Source organism: Xyrauchen texanus, chromosome 24, assembly GCF_025860055.1.
Source record: "Xyrauchen texanus isolate HMW12.3.18 chromosome 24, RBS_HiC_50CHRs, whole genome shotgun sequence".
Taxonomy (NCBI): Eukaryota; Metazoa; Chordata; class Actinopteri; order Cypriniformes; family Catostomidae; genus Xyrauchen; species Xyrauchen texanus.
This window is the reverse complement of record NC_068299.1, coordinates 38,376,022-38,396,863: the sequence shown is the minus strand read 5'-3', so window position 1 is coordinate 38,396,863 and position 20,842 is coordinate 38,376,022. Positions and strand designations below refer to the sequence as shown.

General features: G+C 38.4%; 1 protein-coding gene across 1 annotated transcript in view; it reads left to right on the top strand.

The window, feature by feature from the left end:
- Window positions 1-17,190, top strand: part of hcrtr2 (hypocretin (orexin) receptor 2) — an 86,802-nt gene extending 69,612 nt beyond the window's left edge. Inside the window, exons 4-7 of the mRNA XM_052089694.1 lie at window positions 7,209-7,324; window positions 7,877-8,097; window positions 15,692-15,813; window positions 16,976-17,190. Coding sequence (XP_051945654.1) covers window positions 7,209-7,324; window positions 7,877-8,097; window positions 15,692-15,813; window positions 16,976-17,145 — 629 coding nt within the window. The 3' untranslated portion in view covers window positions 17,146-17,190. The remainder of the gene's footprint in view (window positions 1-7,208; window positions 7,325-7,876; window positions 8,098-15,691; window positions 15,814-16,975) is intronic.
- The last annotated feature ends 3,652 nt before the right edge of the window (window positions 17,191-20,842 follow it).

Below are 20,842 nucleotides of genomic sequence, written 5' to 3'. Positions count from 1 at the left end.
TGCTGAACTGTCTGCGTATACTCAGAATACAACGGTCCCACTGTTCCTGGGTTATATGGCATCCTCAGCGACGGCCACGCCCCTCAGGTTGATGCATATGAGACCACTTCAGCACTGGCCTCAGACCCGAGTCGAGAGACAAACATGGTGCCACAGCTTGTCACAAAGGCTTGTTGCCGTCTGTTCAGCCCCTGGTCAGACCTAGCGTTCCTATGGGCAGGAGTTCCCCTAGGCCAGGTCTCCAGGCACGTCGTGGTTACGACAGATGCCTCCCAGCGTGGCTGGCATGCCGCGTGCAACAGGCACACAGTTGCTGGCCCTTGGACCGGCCCACGACTGTGTTGGCACATCAACTGCCTCGAGATTTTGGAGATACTACTTGACCTGAGGAGGCTATTGCCATTGATCTGGGGCAGGCATGTGTTGGTCCAGACGGACAACACTCGTCGAATGTCACAACTCGCCTGTCATCTCCTCCTCTGGAGTCAGCAGCAGCTCAAGTACCTGCGAGACACTCACATCCCGGGCCACCACAACAGCACAGCGGACGCGATGTCGTGGCAGGTTACGCTCAGCGGAGAGTGGAGACTCCACCCTCAGGCAGTCCAGCTGATCTGGAGTCGATTCGGCCAAGCACAGGTAGACCTGTTCGCTTCCCCAGAATCCTCCCACTTTCCAATTTGGTACTCTCTGACCGAGGCTCCCCTCGGCACAGATGTCCTGGCGCACAGTTGGCCCCTGGGGCTATGCAAGTGTGTGTTTTCCCCCAGTTAGCCTACTTGCACAGACGTTGTGCAATATCAGGGAGGACAAGGAGCAGATCCTCCTATTGGTCCCTTAATGGCCCCCCGGACTTAGTTCTCGGACCTCATGCTCCTCGCGATCCTCTGGAATCTCCATGTCTGGCCCTTGGATGGGAAGCGGGAGAGTAAAGTAGCCTACCACCCACGGTAGCCCCCTTAACGTGGTGCCTGTTGACCTGAAGTGGCGTCTGTTCACTAAGTGGTGTTCTTCCCAATGCAAAGACCCCAAGAGATGCGCAGTCGGATCAGTGCTTTCTTTTCTGCGGGAGAGGTTGGAGGGACAGCTGTTGAGACAGGGAAACAAATGGAATATTATTAGTGTAGATGGCATTCAATTTAATATAGTTATAGAATATGAGAAGTGTTTACGATTCCGGCAGACCTAACTAAAGCAGCCTAATTGTGAGTTGATGGATAAATTAGGTGTATGCCTGGCTGAATAGATGAGTCTTTAGTCTAGACTTAAACTGAGTGAGTGTGTCTGCATCCCAAACAGTGTTAGTGAGTCTGTTCCATAGTTTAGGAGACAAATAGAACAATTATCTATCTCCTTTTGTGGATTTTTATATTCTGGATTAACAGTCCAGAATTTTGCAGTCATAATGAACATGATGAAATATAGCTTGGTAGAAGGTAACTTAAGTACTGCGGTGCTAGACCATTCAAACCTTTGTAAGTAGTTAACAAAATATTAAAATTAATATGAAATTGAAAAGGTAGCCAATGTAACAAAGATCAAATAGGGCTAATATGACCATATTTCTTGGTTCCTAGTCAGCACTCTGGCTGGGGTTTAGGATGATGACTGTTAAAGGCATAGATCACTCAAAAATGAAAATTCTCTCATTATTTACTCACCTTGATATCCCAGGTGTGTATGACTTACTTTCTTCACCAGAACACATTTGAAGAAAAATAGAAAAATATCTTAGCTCAGTAGTTCCTTGAAATGCATGTGAATGGCGATTTCTCTATTAAAGGTCCAAAATTAAACACAGTCAGCATAAACATCATCGATACAACACCAGCTGTTAAATTAATGTCTTCTAAAGTGACATGATCGCTTTTGGTGTGAAATTATTTTTTAATATTTAAGTAATTTCAGATAACTTTTTCAGTTATCTTGTTTTAGAAACAACACTGCATAAGATATTTGGGTTTTTCAGAGAATGTATTTTTAACATGTGTATTGTGTCTTACTATGCTGAAGAAGTAATCCAAAGTATTTAGAATACATTACTGACCTTGAGTAATCTAATGAAATACATAACAAATTACATTTTACAGTATGTATTCTGTAATCTGTAGAGGAATACATTTCAAAAGTAACCCTCCCAACCCTGGTTATATCTTATAAATAATTATATCTACAGTATAGTCACAGTTTGTCTCCACAGTGTTCAAGGACTCTTATTTTGAAGCTTTCTCCTGCACTACATTTCCCAGTATCCACTACCCTAATCACTTCTTATTATCCCCACCATTCCCTCATTAAGTTTCCAAGTGTATATATATATATATATATATATATACCCTCTAGTTTTGTTTAGTAGTGTTCATGTTATGTTTGAAGTTGATGTTTGTAGTGTTACAATTGTATTGTTGAGCCTTTAGTCTGTTCCACTCCAGTGTATGTTATTAAAGGATTTAAAGTTCCTGCTCCTGCGTCTCCTCTCTTCCTCTTGACTCCAGGACACCAATCATTACAAGTATATAAAATATTATAAGACTTCCACTATTCATAGTTATTATTAAGAGTATAATGCATTATAACACAAGCAACATCCAATTTTAACGCATCACAAGCTAATATAGTTAATCATATAAGTGCTGTCATGCTAAAGCAACATAGTGTAAACACTCTGGCTTTATGACATGATCATATTAAAAGTTGTCTTTGCCTGCTTTAAGTGAAGTTACAAAAGCAATATCTTCCTATAAACAGCCATAACATAAAATGACAATACATTACAAGTCAAACTTATACAGTGGAAGTTATTTATAAAATAAGTCTTAGAATAATTCACAAATATTGAAATATTCACAAATATTAAAGTTTTTCAAATAGAGTCCAGTATAGAATCAGTAAAAAAAATTTCTTGGGAGTGTTTAAACCAAAGAACATTGGCTATATGTGTGATCAGCATACATATTTAGAGTTTCTTATATATTTTAACCTTTTTTTCATAATATCTCAACATTTACATTGAATGGTTGATAGTTTGTGCTTGTGTGATGTATCATTTCCGGAATGAGTTGTAATGTTTTATAACTACTTAAAATATCTTATGGATGTTTATAAGAAGACATTGCTTTTGCCACTTTATTGAAGATAGATAGATAGATAGATAGATAGATAGATAGATAGATAGATAGATAGATAGATAGATAGATAGATAGATAGATGACAGAGAGATAGATAGATAGATAGATAGATGACAGAGAGATAGATAGATAGATAGATAGATAGATAGATAGATAGATAGATAGATAGATAGATAGATAGATAGATAGATAGATAGATAGATAGAACACACACACACATATATATAGTATATACAGTATATGTATAATACATAATTATAACTTCTGATGCATAATACTGTTATGTATAACTATAAAATAAGTAAGTATTATAATGTACTGTAATTGTGGTTAATATGATTTGAGTAGTTATAACAAATTATAAGTTGTATTATGAGACATTACTAATGCATTATAATGACTTGATAATGCATTATAAATATGGGCTTCATAGAATGTTAATAATAAGAAAGATGTTAAGTTCAGTATTTCAGATATCTGAAAATGGATTTCGGATATAATTAAATTGAATAATTAAATATCCATCTCTATAGATTTTCTTACTGGTTACAGTAACATTAAAGATATCTGATATTAACATTGCCACTAGGGAAAACCAAATTGCAGATATTAAAAGTCATCATTCAATATCAAACAACATTACATTACAGAAACACTACAAATGACAATAACTTGCCAGATCAAAGATTGTAAGCTTGAGTTCAGTGTATTATGTATGCCTTAGCATTATCGGCATTCACTTCAGTTAATATTAGTTAATGCCTTAGGTATCATGAATTAACAATATCTTTTTTAACAGCATTTATTAATCTTAATTAATGTTAGTTAATAAAAATACAACTGTTCAATTCTAGTTCATGTTAGTTCATAGTGCATTAACTAATGTTAACTAATACAACTTGTGATTTAACATGAACTAGGATTAATAAATGCTGTACAAGTATTATTCATTGTTACTTCAGGTTAACTAATGTTGCTTGTGTTCTGAGCAGTTATGAGTGGTGGCAGCTAAAATACATTAGTTTTTCATATCTTAAGGAAAGCAGCAAATGAGAAGGAACAGGAAATTGTATTGAAAGTGCATTGTCACAGAGAGGCTGGTTTGACACTTGAGAGACAGTGATTATCTCAGAAAATGAGCTCCTTGAATTTGAAAATAATGAATGAGTAAATTCATTGTCTGTGTATCCTGCACGTGAAGTGACTGTTAAGTGCAATTAGCAGTCTTATTATCAACATGGGTCTTTCAAATTACACTTCCCACTTCATCAAACACCCTATTGAGAGTGACACAATTCTGCAAAAGCATCTCATGCTGTTTATATTGACAGCACAGAATTTCAATATTTATCAGAGCTGAATTTTTATTGCAGCTATTTCCGAGAGCCCTAGAGAGAATTAATGGTTTTCTAGCATGCAACAAGGCCCTTTAGTAAATCTGCTTAAATTTATTGTGACTGACATCCCCTCTCATTATAATGATTTGTTCAAACACTGTGGCTAAATGCGCTCCATGCCATGCAATGGCACCACCATGTCAAAAAGCCCAAAATCACATCGGTTATCATACTGTCAGCAATATGACACATTCAATTGATTCATTACAGCATGTGGACAGACGTTCCAATACAGTGACAGTTCATCGAAATCCCCGGAGAGTTGGAGAAGTTTTGAGAAGACTCTTTAAAAGAGCACATGCGGGCAGCGGACATGGTCACTCAAAAGAGCTGAGATATTGAGATCTGCTAACAATTTCAATTTAATCTCATATTAATGGAGCTGTGGCATGAACTGAAATCAAGCTTACGATCTTTGATCTGTCAAAATATGTTTATTTAAAAATGGTTTATGCAAAAGTCTGAAAGGAAAATCTAATTAATATGAAAACATGTCGTTTGATATTGAAATGGATATCATCTACACTAAGAAGACATTTCCAGGGCATATTTAAAATGATTACAGTACATTCTTAAAGCAAGAGAACAGTATAGTTGAAAATAAATCTTTAGAATGTATGCATAATACATGTAATGCATAATCTATATTAACTGAAATGTGTTGTATTAAATATATTTGAACATATTTTAATGTTAAATATTACTATTAGCTTAAAAATGATAACTTCACGTCGTAAAGTGCCTTTATAAAGTTTCTCTTTACCGATGTAATAAGGTTTCATATTAAATATTCCAATAGCATGATATTGAAAGTAGTAAAAAAAGAAAAAAGTCCAATTTCATTTCAAAAGGTTGAATAATGTCTAAGCCTGATGTATTCAATATTCCATAGAAAGCTAAAGGAAAGGGAGGTTAATCCAGAATGATTATGTTTAGCATTACTAACTTGTCACATTTCCTTAAAAGAACATTCACAATACAGCCTGATCTCACAGTGAAATCGGAAAGATTACATTCAGTATACGTTGACCAAAATTTCGAAACACTGCCCCCAGTTGCCAAAGCGGTAAGTGTTGTAGGGCATGAGGTCATGTGTGAGCTCCATTTATGTCCAGGAGAGGTCACCAAAAGCTAGTAGTGAAGCTTTACAGGACATTATACAATGAAGAGAAAAGAACACATTTATAGATTCTATCCCCCAAACCCAAACCGTACCTTACAGCCTGATCTCACAGTGAAATCGGAAAGAGTAGACCGACATTTATTTCGTCAAAATTGGTATACGTTGACCGAAATTTCAAAACACTGCCCCAAGGAAACATCATGCCGACTTCACGTGTGATCATGTTGCACAATAAGAGACTTACAATGGAAGTGAATGGGGCTAGTGGTAACATGATTTTAATGTGATAAAATCGCTTATTATCTTGAAAGTTATATCGATGTCGAGAATACAGGGTTTCATGGCATTCGTTTCGTGGTAATATTAGATATAATTTTACACAGGTCAGGTTAGTATGATTTTATCTCATTAAAATCATGTTAACATGTATAATGTTTATGTCTTTTTGCTATACTTTGAAAACAATGTGTGTTTTACATTTATGGACCGGCCCCATTGACTTCCACTGTAAGTGCCTTACTGTAACCACATTTACATACTGTGTGTGTGTATATATATATATGAAACTGAAATTCCTTTAAGATTTAATACAAATTACTAAGCGATTGTTGCAGTCCTGGATGCTGATTGGTTAATAAAGTGATACAGCCATGCTAAAATACATAATATAGTGACAGCTATGACACAAAACATCTTAACCATATTGCGGCACAACATCCATAGCAGATCGTTTTTTGTTGAATAGTAACATTCTGGTATGTCAGGAAATGTATCTTCTAGCTCAAGGATGCTTAATAAATGAAGTATCCATTTTAATGGAAATTTGGCATCCTTATTATTTTGAAGTAACCATTTTTTTTTCTTAAAACCACAAGGCTCATGAGACTGTGATATATTTTGAATATATTCCTTGTTCTTATCAGTTCCCTTTAGCAATGGCTATATTCAGAGACTATATTTAGACTGAGACAGAGCACTTGTATTATTAAAATGAATGGGAGAAATTGGAACACCCAACATGACGGATGTAGAAGAAGTCCTGCCTTACAAGTAAAATAGCCAATCTTTTTAGAAACAGACATCGCTTGGCAGTCAAATTGAGAATGCTCATGTGCATTAGCTGGAGCAGCCTGAAAAGAAACCCAATTCATGATACCATTGTTTTTCAGATTTAGCTGCTGATTTAAAATATGTTCTTTGATCCTTGACCAACCGTTTTGGAGATTTTAGTCTTTCCTCATTCAGGCTGGCAGGAGTTTATTTTTATGCCGCTTGTTAACAGAAAATTGCTGCCCAGCCTGTCCAGGAGCGTTCCAAATATAAACGCCCACTGGACTAACTTTCCTTGAAAGGGACTTTGATATATGTACAATGTAGCATGGCCTCTTGTACCTTATGGCTTATTCACAAAGCATTGCGTTTGTTCTTTGTTTGATGTGCTTGATTTTATTGTGTTCTTGTCCACAGAATTGTATGCACTATTTATTCTGTATTATTTCAAGTATGAATAACTAATTATATGATGTAATTAAATACTGATTTTGTTTTCACTCTGTGCAGATGAAATCTACCCCAAAGTCTACCACACTTGCTTCTTTATAGTCACATATTTTGCTCCATTATGTTTGATGGTGCTGGCATACATTCAGATCTGTCATAAGCTCTGGTGTCAACAGGTATGTATGCATTCTTGACATGTAAACACTTTAAACGATTTGCACTGATGTCTATCAACAGCATTCATTTTTAATCATTCTGTAATGCTATTAAAACCAAAATCAGTAAAATACAAAAATCCTCCGAACCCTTTGTGGATAGGAAGGAAAGGCAGTTTTTGCAATTTCTTTGCATTAGTTTTGCGTTTGCTCAACAAGTTTTGTGTTCCCTCACAATGCTAAGCAGACCACATCTGAATCTGAATCCTGAATTGGCATCATTGCTGTGTAAATGTTGGTGGTTATGCATTAATGAGTTTGGGTTTCTGACGTCAACATACCACAGGACTTCAGAATGAGTCATTTTTTTGTTCTGAGTACACTCAACTCTTTTATATTAAATGATCAAGGCAAATTTGATTCCTTATGATAGGACCCCTTCAATCCTTTACTTGTGCATTCTCTGAAAGTTGTGCATGTGGAACACTGATTACAGTCAAATACAATTTGACCAGTCAGACTTGTTGTGCACGCAGTTCAACCTTTTAAGGACAGTGCTTTTTGGCAAATCAGATTCCTGGGACATCATCAGTGCTTCAGAGAAAATGGAAGTCGCTGCAGTGTTCCGCTCAGGCTGCAGGATCTGGAGAATCGGTTAAGGTCAGAACCAGCACCGTGTCAGCTGAGATCAAACAGGTGAAAGCCCGACGGAAGACAGCGCGCATGCTGATGGTGGTGCTGTTTGTCTTCGCCCTCTGTTACCTGCCCATCAGTGTGCTCAACATCATGAAGAGGTAAACACATTTCTGCGGCACAGGGGGTGGCATGTGTGCTCATGAAACGAAAGAGCGGTTGTGTACATGGGGACCTGGGTTTGAATTCACCTGGGGCATGTTGCTATATGGTTACTAGGGTGCTCTAGATGGTTGCCAGGCCAAGTCAGATGATCCCAACCACAAGTCTCTATGATATTCAGATCCGGAGATATATTAATGTTGGATATGGGATTTTTCTGCCTGCTTGCTGGGCAAACATTGTACATTTAATTGCTTTTTCGTTTGATCCCACATCTATGTTCATTATGCCGGGCAATTTGAAATCATTCATGCGAGGACAACAAAGAGTACAGGATGAGTTACCAAGTAAAATTTTGGGGAGTGTTCAGGAATTTAGAAACATCCCTAAAAGTCAGTCAGAGCGATAGTAATAGTGGCGTTTTGCAAAGCAAATCTATTTTTAAGACTAGAGATTTTTTTTGTTTGCCCTGTGACATTATTTTTGTCACCCATATATTCTTTACCATAATGTTTCCAGATGTTTAACTTGAGTTTGTGTTGGAATACTTTTATTCTCAGTGGTGATTTACATTTGATTCAATTCCCAGAGTTTTATTGTGTTAATCTGTAACACAGTTGTACAGTACAGTACTGTATACATTATTTGTATAACATTTCATTTGATGTAATACAGTTCATTTGGTGTATAAGTTTCATTTGGTGGAGGATCGGTGATGATCTGGGCATGCTTCAGCAAGGCTGGAATTCGTCCTTGTGAAGTCGCCCAACAGCAATGTGAAAGACGGGGAGAGAGCACGCAAGACGCATGAAAGCTGTCATTGCAAATCAGGGTTATTCCAGCGAATACTGATTTCTGAACTCTTCCTAAGTTAAAACATTAGTATTGTGTTATTTAAAAATGAAGATGAACTTGTTTCCTTTGCGGTCTGAAAACACTGCAAAACACAACTTTTTTTTGTTATTTTGACCAGTTGTCATTTTCTGCGCATAAGTGCTCTAAATGACAATATTTTTATTTGGAATTTGGGAGAAATGTTGTCAGTATTTTATAGAATAAAACAAAAATAATAAGTAAAACCAGAGAAACTGAACATTTGGAGTGGTCTCTTAATTTTTTCCAGAGCTGTATTTAAACCAGTAGTGTAGTCTAGGGCATACAGCATATACCCACCTATCTTTCTTAGGATTTTGCGTATGCCCACCTGAAATAAGTGATGAAACGAAATGGCCGCCAGAACAATGAGTAGGCTTTTGACTCAGAACTTTTTCAATCTATTAACACGAAGCCGCAACACCGTTAATTGAATTGCATATGTGTGTATATATATATATATATATATATATATATATATATATATATATATTAAGGGCTGTTGATTACCGTTAATTCAGTGCGATTAATGACAAAAAATTAATGACAATTGACAAAAAATAACACGTCAAAAAATTTATGCAATTTATCGCACCATAATAAGGAAGATTCCTGATAAATGCTTGTAGTACCACCTGTTTACTCCAGAGGGCAGTAAGTGAAATTTCAGCTGTATGAGCAACACACAGTTTATACAGTGAAGCAACCCACAACACAAACATTCGTTACGTTTTTGCGTTCAAAACACTTGATGGAGCGCAAATGCCAACTAAGGTATCTCAAGATGTGTTTAAAGATTGAGTATTAAACTATATTTAACTTGACAAAGTGACCTAAATTTTTTATATTTATGACACAACACACCCGAGATGATTGATGGGCCCTCATAATGAATCTCAAACTGATTGACAAATTCACTTGTGTAATGGATAAACTGTGTGCCAATGATTGACTTATGATCAATAATATGGTAGTAAACAATACATTATATTCTAACGCCACTTTTTGTATTGTCTTATTAATGATTAACTCTTCTGCTACAGGAATGTAATGCATTTTGATTATCTGAATATTTTTTATTATATTTATATATATATATATATATATATATATATATATATATATATATATATATATATAGTTAAGTATTTAAAGATAACTATGTATAATTATATATTGATATTAATATGTATAATCTTTATATATTGAATTATTGTTATATAAGGGTCTTTCTCAGTAAATATTTGTATATGCGATTAATCGTGATTAATTAATCAGAACACCATGTAATTAATTCAATTAAATTGATTGACAGCCCTAATATATATGTACAATGTACAATATATATATATATATATATATATATATATATATATATATATATATATATATATATATATATATATAGTACAGAGATTCTCTCTAAACCCACACAGAGCTGCACCACCAATTCACCAATCAGAACGTATATATATATATATATATATATATATATATATATATATATATATATATATATATATAATGAATCAGCAGAATTTAAGGGCAGTACAACAATACTGCAATAATGATTTGGGAAAACATAAAGACTATAAAAACATAAAAACATAAAAACATAAAGGGCATACTTCACAATTTAAATATATATATATATTTGTTTGTTTACAAATGAAAATAATATAAAAATGCCAAAAAAAGGTAACCGTTTTAAAATAAACTTTACAATAACTTTGCAAATTTACATATTTCTTTAGATGAAAACAAATACATAGTTTAGTTTTGCTTTCTTTTGAGACCTGCACATGTTCTTGGCACGTTTTATGAGATTCACACCTTCATACGTTTGTATATTATTAATAACTAAATGAACATGATATACAATATAGGACTTAAAGGAATATTCTGGGTTCAATACAAGTTAAGCTCAATCGACAGCATTTGTGGAATAATGTTGATTTAATAAAGCAAACATCTGGGTTACAGTGAGGCACTTACAATGGAAGTAAATGGGGACAATATTTGGAGGGTTTAAAGGCAGAAATGTGAAGTTTTAATTTTATAAAAGCACTGATATTAATTCGGCTAAAACTCATATTTTATTTGAGCTGTAAAGTTGTTTAAATTGCCATTTTACGTTCAATTTAGGGTTTTAGGGTGTCACGGAGCCATCCACATCATCACTCCCGCCCACTTGTTACACCAGATCCCAATCACCTGAATTCTAATCACCGGCACCTGTACATCATGATTACACTCACTATTTCAGTCTCAGTCTCCTGCACCTCTGTGTCTGGTCTCGTCTTGAGCTACAGACTCTACTCAACTGTTACATCCTACCTGAAGATACTTACCTGTTGTCCTGTTCTCCTTAGTCTTTGTGTTCAACAGTACCCTGCACCTCGCTCTCTCGGCACATCAATAAACCTGAATATTACTTACATCTGCCTTATCTGTCTTTCTGTGAGTGTGACAGAAGACCAGACCGAAACTATGCAGAGTACGAGCGCAGCTTCTACGGATCCGTTTGCGGAATTAGTGAACGCAGTTCGTCAATCACTTCCGCAACCCAGCACTCCTTCACCTGCTGCCTCTGCCAGTCCCATGGCCCGACCAGCGACCTATAGCGGCGAGGCGGAGGATTGCAGCGGGTTTATTCTCCAGTGCACTCTTCACTTTGAGATGCAACCCCAATTGTATGCCACTGATAGAGCTGGATTGCATTTATAATTTCCCTTCTCTCTGGTCGAAGCTCTTTCGTGGGCACAAGCATTGTTGCAAGCCGATGTTCCAGTAACTAAATCTTTAACAGCATTCATTCAGCATTTCAAGGAAGTTTTTGGGCAGTCCACATCTTCTCTAACCGTCCATGATCAGCTCTTTCGACTCAAACAAGGTAATCGATCGGTGGGATCCTATGCATTACATTTTCGAACACTCGCTGTGGCAAGTGGATGGGAGGAAGTGGCTCTTCTCACTGCCTATCGCCATGGTCTCAATCCTGAAATTCGTTCATTGATGGTTATACATGATGATAATATGGGATTAGAGGCTTTCATCCAGAAATCGATCCGTGTCTCCCAACGACTTACTGCATGCCCTTCAATCCAACCCGCTATGCATCCTCCGCCTCTGGAACCATCTGTCGCCCATCCAACACCAGAACCCATGCAGGTAGATTTTCAGCGACTTTCTACAGCGGAGCGTCAAAGAAGATGGATTAATCGTCTGTGCCTGTATTGTGGGGGAGAGGGACATGTCATTACCACTTGTCCTATACGACCACCACGCCCAGCGGTGAGTACTATCCAACTCTCTCCTAAGATTGCACCTTTGACTCGTACTACTGTCTACCTTGTAACAGCCTGTTCCAATGTTCCAGCACAAGCTCTCATCGACTCCGGATCAGCGAGTAACTTCATTTCCCACAACCTCCTTCAAAGGCTCAACATCAAGAGGAAACGCTGTCCCCAAAACCTAGAGGTTCATACTATTTTCTTCATACTACGCTGGGTCGTGGTCGCATATGTCACTTCTCCCCCACCATGACACTCCACATAGGTTGCCTACATTCCGAGGAGATTTCGTTCTTGGTGTTGGAAGGATCCACCGCAGACATCATCCTGGGACGCCCGTGGATACTCCAACATGAACCTCGGATAAACTGGGTTACTGGTGAGATTCTTCAGTGGGGCTCATCCTGTCATCAGTCCTGTTTAACTCCTGTGGTCAAGGTGTCTAGTTCTCCTTTCCATTCCAGTGCTACCAGTCCATCTACCGTCATTAATTCCACTACCATTGAGAGCCCAGAGTCTGACAAGAAGATGGAGATTCCTTCTGAGTATCGGGCGTTCCAGGATGTGTTCAGCAAGCGGTTGGCAACACAACTACCACCTCATCGGCCATGGGACTGTGCCATCGACCTGCTACCTGGGGCGACTCTACCCAAGGGTCGAGTCTATCCCCTGTCCATCCCGGAGCAGAAGGCCATGGAGGAGTACATCACGGAGGCACTTAGTCAGGATTTCATTCGTCCTTCTACATCCCCTGCCGCCTCTAGTTTCTTTTTTGTGGCGAAGAAGGACAGAGGCTTGCGGCCCTGCATAGACTACCGGACTCTAAATGCCCAAATCATAAAGTACAGTTATCCCCTTCCTCTGGTCCCCTCAGCCCTGGAACAACTACGTGGTGCCTGCATCTTTACCAAATTAGATTTACGAAGTGCCTACAATCTAATTCGCATCCGTAAGGGCGATGAATGGAAGACTGCCTTCGTGACGCCCTCAGGGCACTATGAGTACCGGGTGATGCCTTATGGACTGTCCAATGCTCCTTCAGTTTTCCAAGGTTATATGAACGAAATCCTCCGAGAATTTCTCCAGCAGTTCGTCATAGTGTATATCGATGATATCCTGATATTCTCCAAGAACCTCACAGAACATCGACACCATGTGAAGCAGATCCTCCAGCGTCTTCGAGAGCAACACCTTTATCTAAAACTAGAGAAATGTGAGTTCCATACTTCTACAGTTCACTTCCTTGGATACATCATTGATCAAAGAGGCATCCAGATGGACCAGAGGAAGGTGGACACAATCCGAACCTGGTCACAACCAACCACCATCAAAGAACTCCAGATATTCCTAGGATTCGCCAACTTCTACCGCAGGTTTATCCATAATTACAGTCTTCTCAGTTCTCCGCTCACTTCTCTCCTCAAATCCCGGCCCAAGTCTCTGTCCTGGAATCCAGAAGCCACCACCGCCTTCGCCACTCTCAAGGAAGCCTTCATTTCCGCTCCCATCCTAACCCATCCAGATCCAGAATTGCCGTTTACCGTGGAGGTAGATGCTTCTTCCACTGGGGTGGGAGCGGTACTTTCACAGCGACAGGGGAACCCACCTTTACTCCATGTGCCTTCTACTCAAACAAGCTGTCCCCGGCGGAGCAGAACTATGACATCGACAACAGGGAGCTCCTTGCCATCAAGCTGGCATTAGAAGAGTGGAGACACTGGCTGGAGGGAGCTAAGCACAAGTTTGAGGTTATCACAGACCATCGAAATTTAGAATACCTCAGAGAAGCTCGTCGCCTCAATCCACGCCAGGCCAGATGGTCCCTCTTCTTCACGAGGTTCGACTTTATAGTTACTTACCGACCTGGATTTAAGAATTCCAAAGCTGATGCCACCCAAGCCAATGCCAGAAGATCTGAGACACCCCGATTCCAACCAGGACAAAAGGTATGGCTGTCTACCAGAGATATCCGTCTTTGCCTGCCCTGTCGTAAGCTGAGTCCCCGCTACATAGGTCCTTTTACAATCCAGAGGCAGCTCAACGATGTCACATACCGGCTCAACCTACCAGCACAGTACCGTATCTCTCCATCGTTTCACGTTTCATTGTTAAAACCCTACTCTGAACCCTTGTCTCCTCCCCTTGCAGAACCCGATGTACCTCCTCCTCCAGAAGTCGCAACTGATGAGCGCATCTACAGAGTCCAAGCCATCATCAACTCACGACGACGGGGCAATCGTCTGGAGTACCTAGTAGACTGGGAGGGGTATGGCCCAGAAGAGCGTTCATGGGTAGCTCGTGATCGACATCCTTGACCCCTCCTTGCTAACCCAGTTTCACCAGGAACATCCCACTCGTCCTGCACCCAGAGGTCGTGGCCGTCCCCGTCGTCGTGGGTTCCGGTCTTCAGGAGCCGACCGTGGAGGAGGGATACTGTCACGGAGCCATCCACATCATCACTCCCGCCCACTTGTTACACCAGATCCCAATCACCTGAATTCTAATCACCGGCACCTGTACATCATGATTACACTCACTATTTCAGTCTCAGTCTCCTGCACCTCTGTGTCTGGTCTCGTCTTGCGAAGCTACAGACTCTACTCAGCTGTTACATCCTACCTGAAGATACTTACCTGTTGTCCTGTTCTCCTTAGTCTTCGTGTTCAACAGTACCCTGCACCTCGCTCTCTCGGCACATCAATAAACCTGAATATTACTTACATCTGCCTTATCTGTCTTTCTGTGAGTGTGACATAGGGTTTGTTGACATTACATCATCATAGCAACAAAGTAGTAAAATTGACTATAACTTTATACAGAAAAGGTGAGTAAGTTATTTTTCACACTAAAACCATGTTTACATAATATTGTTTATGTCTTGTGGCTATACGTTTAAAACACTCAATATTTTTACATGAAAGATTTTTACCCCATTGACTTCCATTGTAAGTGACCCAGATATTTTTAAAGAAAAGGAGGATGAACCAGACTGTTAAGATGAACTTTGAGTTATTTTAAAATAAAGAATATAGAACAGATTTATGTCTAGAGATTGTTTGCGGTAACTCATCTTAATAAATGATAATGGCTGCTCAAATGCCAATTCCTTTTCTTTTTTCTGTGAATAGTAATCTGTCACTGGATCATATTTTTACATTTTCAAAAGAAAATATGTGATTCTCTAGGTGCCACTGTGCGGTTGCTAGGATGTTTAAGATATTTTTTTTCTCAGTAAGCATGAGCGAAACCCACTCACAACACCTTAGTGCCCAGATAGCAACTTACAAAAAAAACCACATAAAAACCTCAGAACAATTTAGAACCATGGCAACAAATTTTGCATGGGCAAGTATCACTCACACGCTGTAAAATATCAAACATCTAGCTATTGTATATTTGAATCTTTTTGTCTTCCTTTTATCTCCAGAGTATTTGGCGCATTTAAGAACACAGACAATCGAGAGACCGTGTACGCCTGGTTCACCTTCTCACACTGGCTCATATATGCCAACAGTGCGGCCAACCCAATTATCTACAATTTCCTCAGTGGTAAGTGGCTGACACCTCGCAGCTGCATGCCATTCACTCCATCTGCTGGTCACACCAAGTCATGATGCCTTCTATTCCCAGAATTGCCTGGAAACACGCAAGACTTCAAAGCTTTGAAACGTTGTTTGCCCTGCAGAAACATCCTCCACCTTTCATTTTAGATGAGCACACTTTAATTAATTCTTCATTAGCATTTCAATATTCTCTTTGTGCGCCGCAACACAGGTTTGATCACATCCAGGAACTAGATCATTACCTGGTCATTTCAAGGGTTCTTTGGAAATAATTTAGAGCAGAATGTTCATTTGAAGATGAATTAATCCATTGAATCAAACCGTTAGCAATTGTGCCCAAAAGTCAGACTTAGAAAGCTCTAAAAAGAGTTATTTAAAGGGAAAGTTCACCCAAAAAGGACATTTCTCTCACCTTCATGTTGTTCCAAACTCATATTACTTTCTTCATGGAACATAAAAGGATATGTTAGGCAGAATGTTAGGGACTGACAGCCTCAGTCACTAGGCACTTTCGTTATACAGGTAAACAAAGAAGCAATGGAAGTTAATGGTGACTGAGGCGGTAGTTCCATAGTTCAAACACCTCCATTCCATCTCCAACAACAGTTTTCATATTTGAATGAAATGTGGAGTGCAACATTAAGGTTTCGGAAGGACGAATCCCAAATACAGTCTTATGTTGAGCTCCGAGATTGATATTTGTTTTATTTTTAAAACGTGTTTAATAGCGGAATTCTTAGTAAAAAAAAAACTACAATGATCCTGTGGGGAAACAATAAACCAATCAGAGAATCACGGCAAACAAAGTGCAGCAAAAGAGCTCAGCAGTGAGCGCCCACTCCCATAATGTACTGCAACCGCAATCTAGTCGGTCTCCCTACGCTTGCAAACCACTATATGTATATATCTGAATATATTTTCCACTATATTTTAAATATATTGCTTCTATACTTATAATCAACAGTTTTAATACAATAGTTTTCATCGTTTTCAATTACGATTACGTCATTCACAATGCTTCGTGTGGTTGTAGATTATTGCCTCATTAAAGACGTTAAGTAAAATTCTTATGGAACCAAGACTGCTGAAAAACATCAAATTAACCTTAAAAGAAGTAAAGTAAAATCTTGAATATTTCCTTCTCACAGGTAAATTTCGAGAGGAGTTTAAAGCCGCGTTCATCTGTCATTGCTCCAGTAGAGATGAGCCGCAAAAGGAGAGAGTTCGAGCAAGAACCAGCACAGATAGCCGCAAATCCCTGTCCACACAAGTCAACAATTTTGACAACATCTCGAGGATATCTGACCAGGCGGTGTAGCTCCATTTTCTGCAGGGAGTGCTGGGTTAAAACTACAGGGTGCCACTTCAGTGCTCACCGATTAGAAGACAGAACACGGACGTGCCATGTGCTTCAACCTTGGAGGCTAAAATGGATGGAAGAATAGACCTATTAGCCTCAGTGAATTACACACTTTTTGAAAATGACTGTGTATCTAGAATAAGAGCACACAAGCCCACGTGGAATTGAAATTTTTATCCTCTGAGTCAAGGGTTATTTTTCAGCTCGCCTCTTCACTCGTGGTGCTGCAACAGGCGCTGAACCCTGTAATCCCCATTGATGATGTGCATGAAAATAATGGCGTGTTTTGAAACACCGTTGAGTCATACGTGTTGAGTCTGTATTCTTCAACATGACACGTGAAGGAAACAACCACAATTCGATTCCTGAGCTGTGTGCTTTGCATAAAATGGCCACCAATATTTTATTTTAAGGACGCAAAAAAAATTTGAAAGGTTATTTGTGTAATTTGTTTTTAAGTTAAATGTTCCCAACCAGCTGAACACAGCAACAGTTGGAGCAGGTCTATAGTTTGGTTGACAAATACAATTGGTGGGAATGTTTGGAAAACCTGAGAAAAATACTTTTTTGTATAATTATTTATGTAGCACTGAAACTTACACAATGCATGCTTCAACTTATCAACAAAACAATTACATTGTATATAGATATTTTTATATACATATTAAGAAATTAAAGGCTACTTCATGCAGCTCCAGGATATACAAAACAAGTTGGTGTTTGTTTTCATCTATTGAAAATGTTCAGTGGCATTTTTATTGAATCTATAGTATGATTTTCCAACAAACTCCAACAAATCCTGAAGTAATATGACTTGATTGTGAATTGTTACCATGACTATATGGTAAACGACCCACCCCATTTCCATAGAAACACAAGTGTGTTGGTGGAGCAGAAACAATAATATATACATGTACAGTACATGACTGTCAATCACAGTTAATCACTTTGGATGTTATAAGTAAACATTTGAACACATTCAGTCACTATTTATGGAAAGAAACAATAATTGGTTCAACAATTTGTGTGGATGTGTCTCGTTTCAGAATATACATAGATACATAAAGTATGCTTTAGCACATTCACTAGGCAAGAGAGAGAGTGAGAGAGAGAGAGAGAGAGAGAGAGAGAGAGAGAGAGAGTGAGAGAGAGAGAGAAAGAGAGAGAGAGAGAGATTTATTACAATGGACAGCCCAATTTCTCCTGCTGCAGCAAGCCATTTGCGCTGGACCTGGTGCACCTTCATTTTTACATAGCCGGCAGGGACCTCCTTTTCGTGGCAACGGTTTGTGATTCAGTCAGATTATGTCAGGATTTGTCGAAAATCATACTGGAATGCTCCAACATTCCAAAACCACACAAACACTGATTAAGCATGTTCGATCTGTGAAAACAAACACCTACAATTGGCAACAAGGTAATCACGCTAATCCAAAAAAAACACCAGTGAAATTGTCTTTCCAACAGGCAACTTTACAGTGTTTGAATTTGTATTTATTAATTTTCCTTTTGTCATTTGTTGGGGCAGTAAGAGCTCCTATTTCCCAACATTCCAAACCCATCTGCAAACAGGAACTAAAAATGTAATGTTTTTCATTTCGGTTTGTTCTGAGCAAAAACTTTATTTTTCGTTCCGGTTAAGTTCCGCAGTCTCCTTTCCACATGGTAACCAGTTAGAACAAAATAAAAGAACAGTTAATAACGGTTATCCCCTTTTCTCCCCAATTTTGGCATGCCCAATTTCCAGGACTTACTAGGTCCTCGTGGTGGCACGGATACTTAACTCAATGCGGGTGGCGGAGGACGAGTTTCAGTTGCCTTCACTTCTGAGACGGTCAATCCATACATCTTATCACGTGGCTCGCTTTGCATGACACCGTGGAGACTCACAGCACTTGGAGGCTCATGCTACTCCCCGCGTTCCACGCACAAATCACCACACACCCCATTGTGACCACGAGAAGGTTACCCCATGTGACTCTACCCTCCCTAGCAACCGGGCCCCAATATGTCCTTTTTTAAATGACAGTACTCTGAGCTAAGGGGCGAAATACCAGTTGTAGTGTTGCCAGATCTTGCAAGAGAAATAAGCAACCTGGTCTTGAAAAACAAGCCCAAAAATAAGCAAAAATAAGCAATTAAATGTTCTCCTGTCTGGTGGATTTATCAGCATAGAAATCACAAGAAGCATTCAGATAATTAACAGGTAGGTATGATCTGAATTATAGATCTGCATCTCAGTCAAAAGTTGTTAAAAAGCTCTTCATTCACAGAATGTGACATCCACAATGGGCAATTAGGCAAAGAATTGTGTGATGCTGCGGTTTCCTTCAGGATCAAAGAACATGTTTCATTTCTTCAGGCAATATGAAGTGTATAGTGTAGTGTAGTTCCAAACAAATATTGTGATAAACTCTTTAGCCTTCAGTTTCATGAAAAAAATTATTAGCATGTAAATTAACCTGTTATAACCAGTTACCAGCATTTAAAAATAACGTTTTCTCTCCGGAACTATTGAAAATAACTTTGTTCCATTTTTCAGTTATGTTCTGCTAAACAAATTTTACGTTTAACAGAAAATGTAACATTTTCGTTTTTTGTTTTCGTTTCTTGAACCATTTTTAGTCCCTGCTTTAAAATGTTTGAAATGTTGATGTTTGTTGTTTATTGGGGCAGTAAAACTCCTATTTCAAATCTTGGTGTGTTTTGTGGCAGTATGAATTAGCCTTTAGAGAATTTATTTATTTATTTTTTTTGAGTAACAAGAAATGGAAAACAAAACTTGTCTTCCTCTCTGGAGTAGTTTGTTTAGTCCCAGTGCTGGTAATAAACATAACTAGAGCATTTCAAATATTCGATAGTCTGTTTTATTTCCAGTGTTAGTCTTCTCTTCTATAGGGTGTTTTAGAACATTCTTTCTAATGAAGTTGTTTTGCTGTTTTTCCCAGTCCTGCATTAACCATTTTGTGTGTGTGTGTGTGTGTGTGTGTGTGTGTGTGTGTGTGTGTGTGTGTGTGTGTGTGTGTGTGTGTGTGTGTGCATGCATGTTGGGTCAAGAGACTCAGAGCACTGACTATTTGCCAAGTCAGATGATCACAGAGTAATTAATGGAGGACAATGGCACATATTACATATTTGTTCTGGTGTGGTGACGCTCTGATCATGTATGATGTTGTTTTATCTCAGGTGTGTTCTTTGAAGTATTGTGAGTGTTTGAAAGTGTGCTCATGCTGCTTCTAATGCCGTCAATAAGTAAAAAACATTTAGCGGATAACCTGCTCTGAAATTGTGTTTGTCCATTTTAATTCTTGTTATTTATTACGCTACAAAGCTGTTGTTTATTTGGGGAATTGTTGTAGTATGCATATATGTAAATTATAACCACACTTGCAGACTTTTTAAACAGTGGTTACCCAGAAATGTGAATTACTTTTGTCTATGTAGATGCGATGCAGAAATAAATATATGAAACACTAGCCATGAGAGTTTCTGTGTACAGTATCTATCTATCTATCTATCTATCTATCTATCTATCTATCTATCTATCTATCTATCTATCTATCTATCTATCTATCTATCTATCTATCTATCTATCTATCTATCTATCTATCTATCTTGGTGCAGCAGTTAGCGCTGCGGGCGAGTGACATTCAAC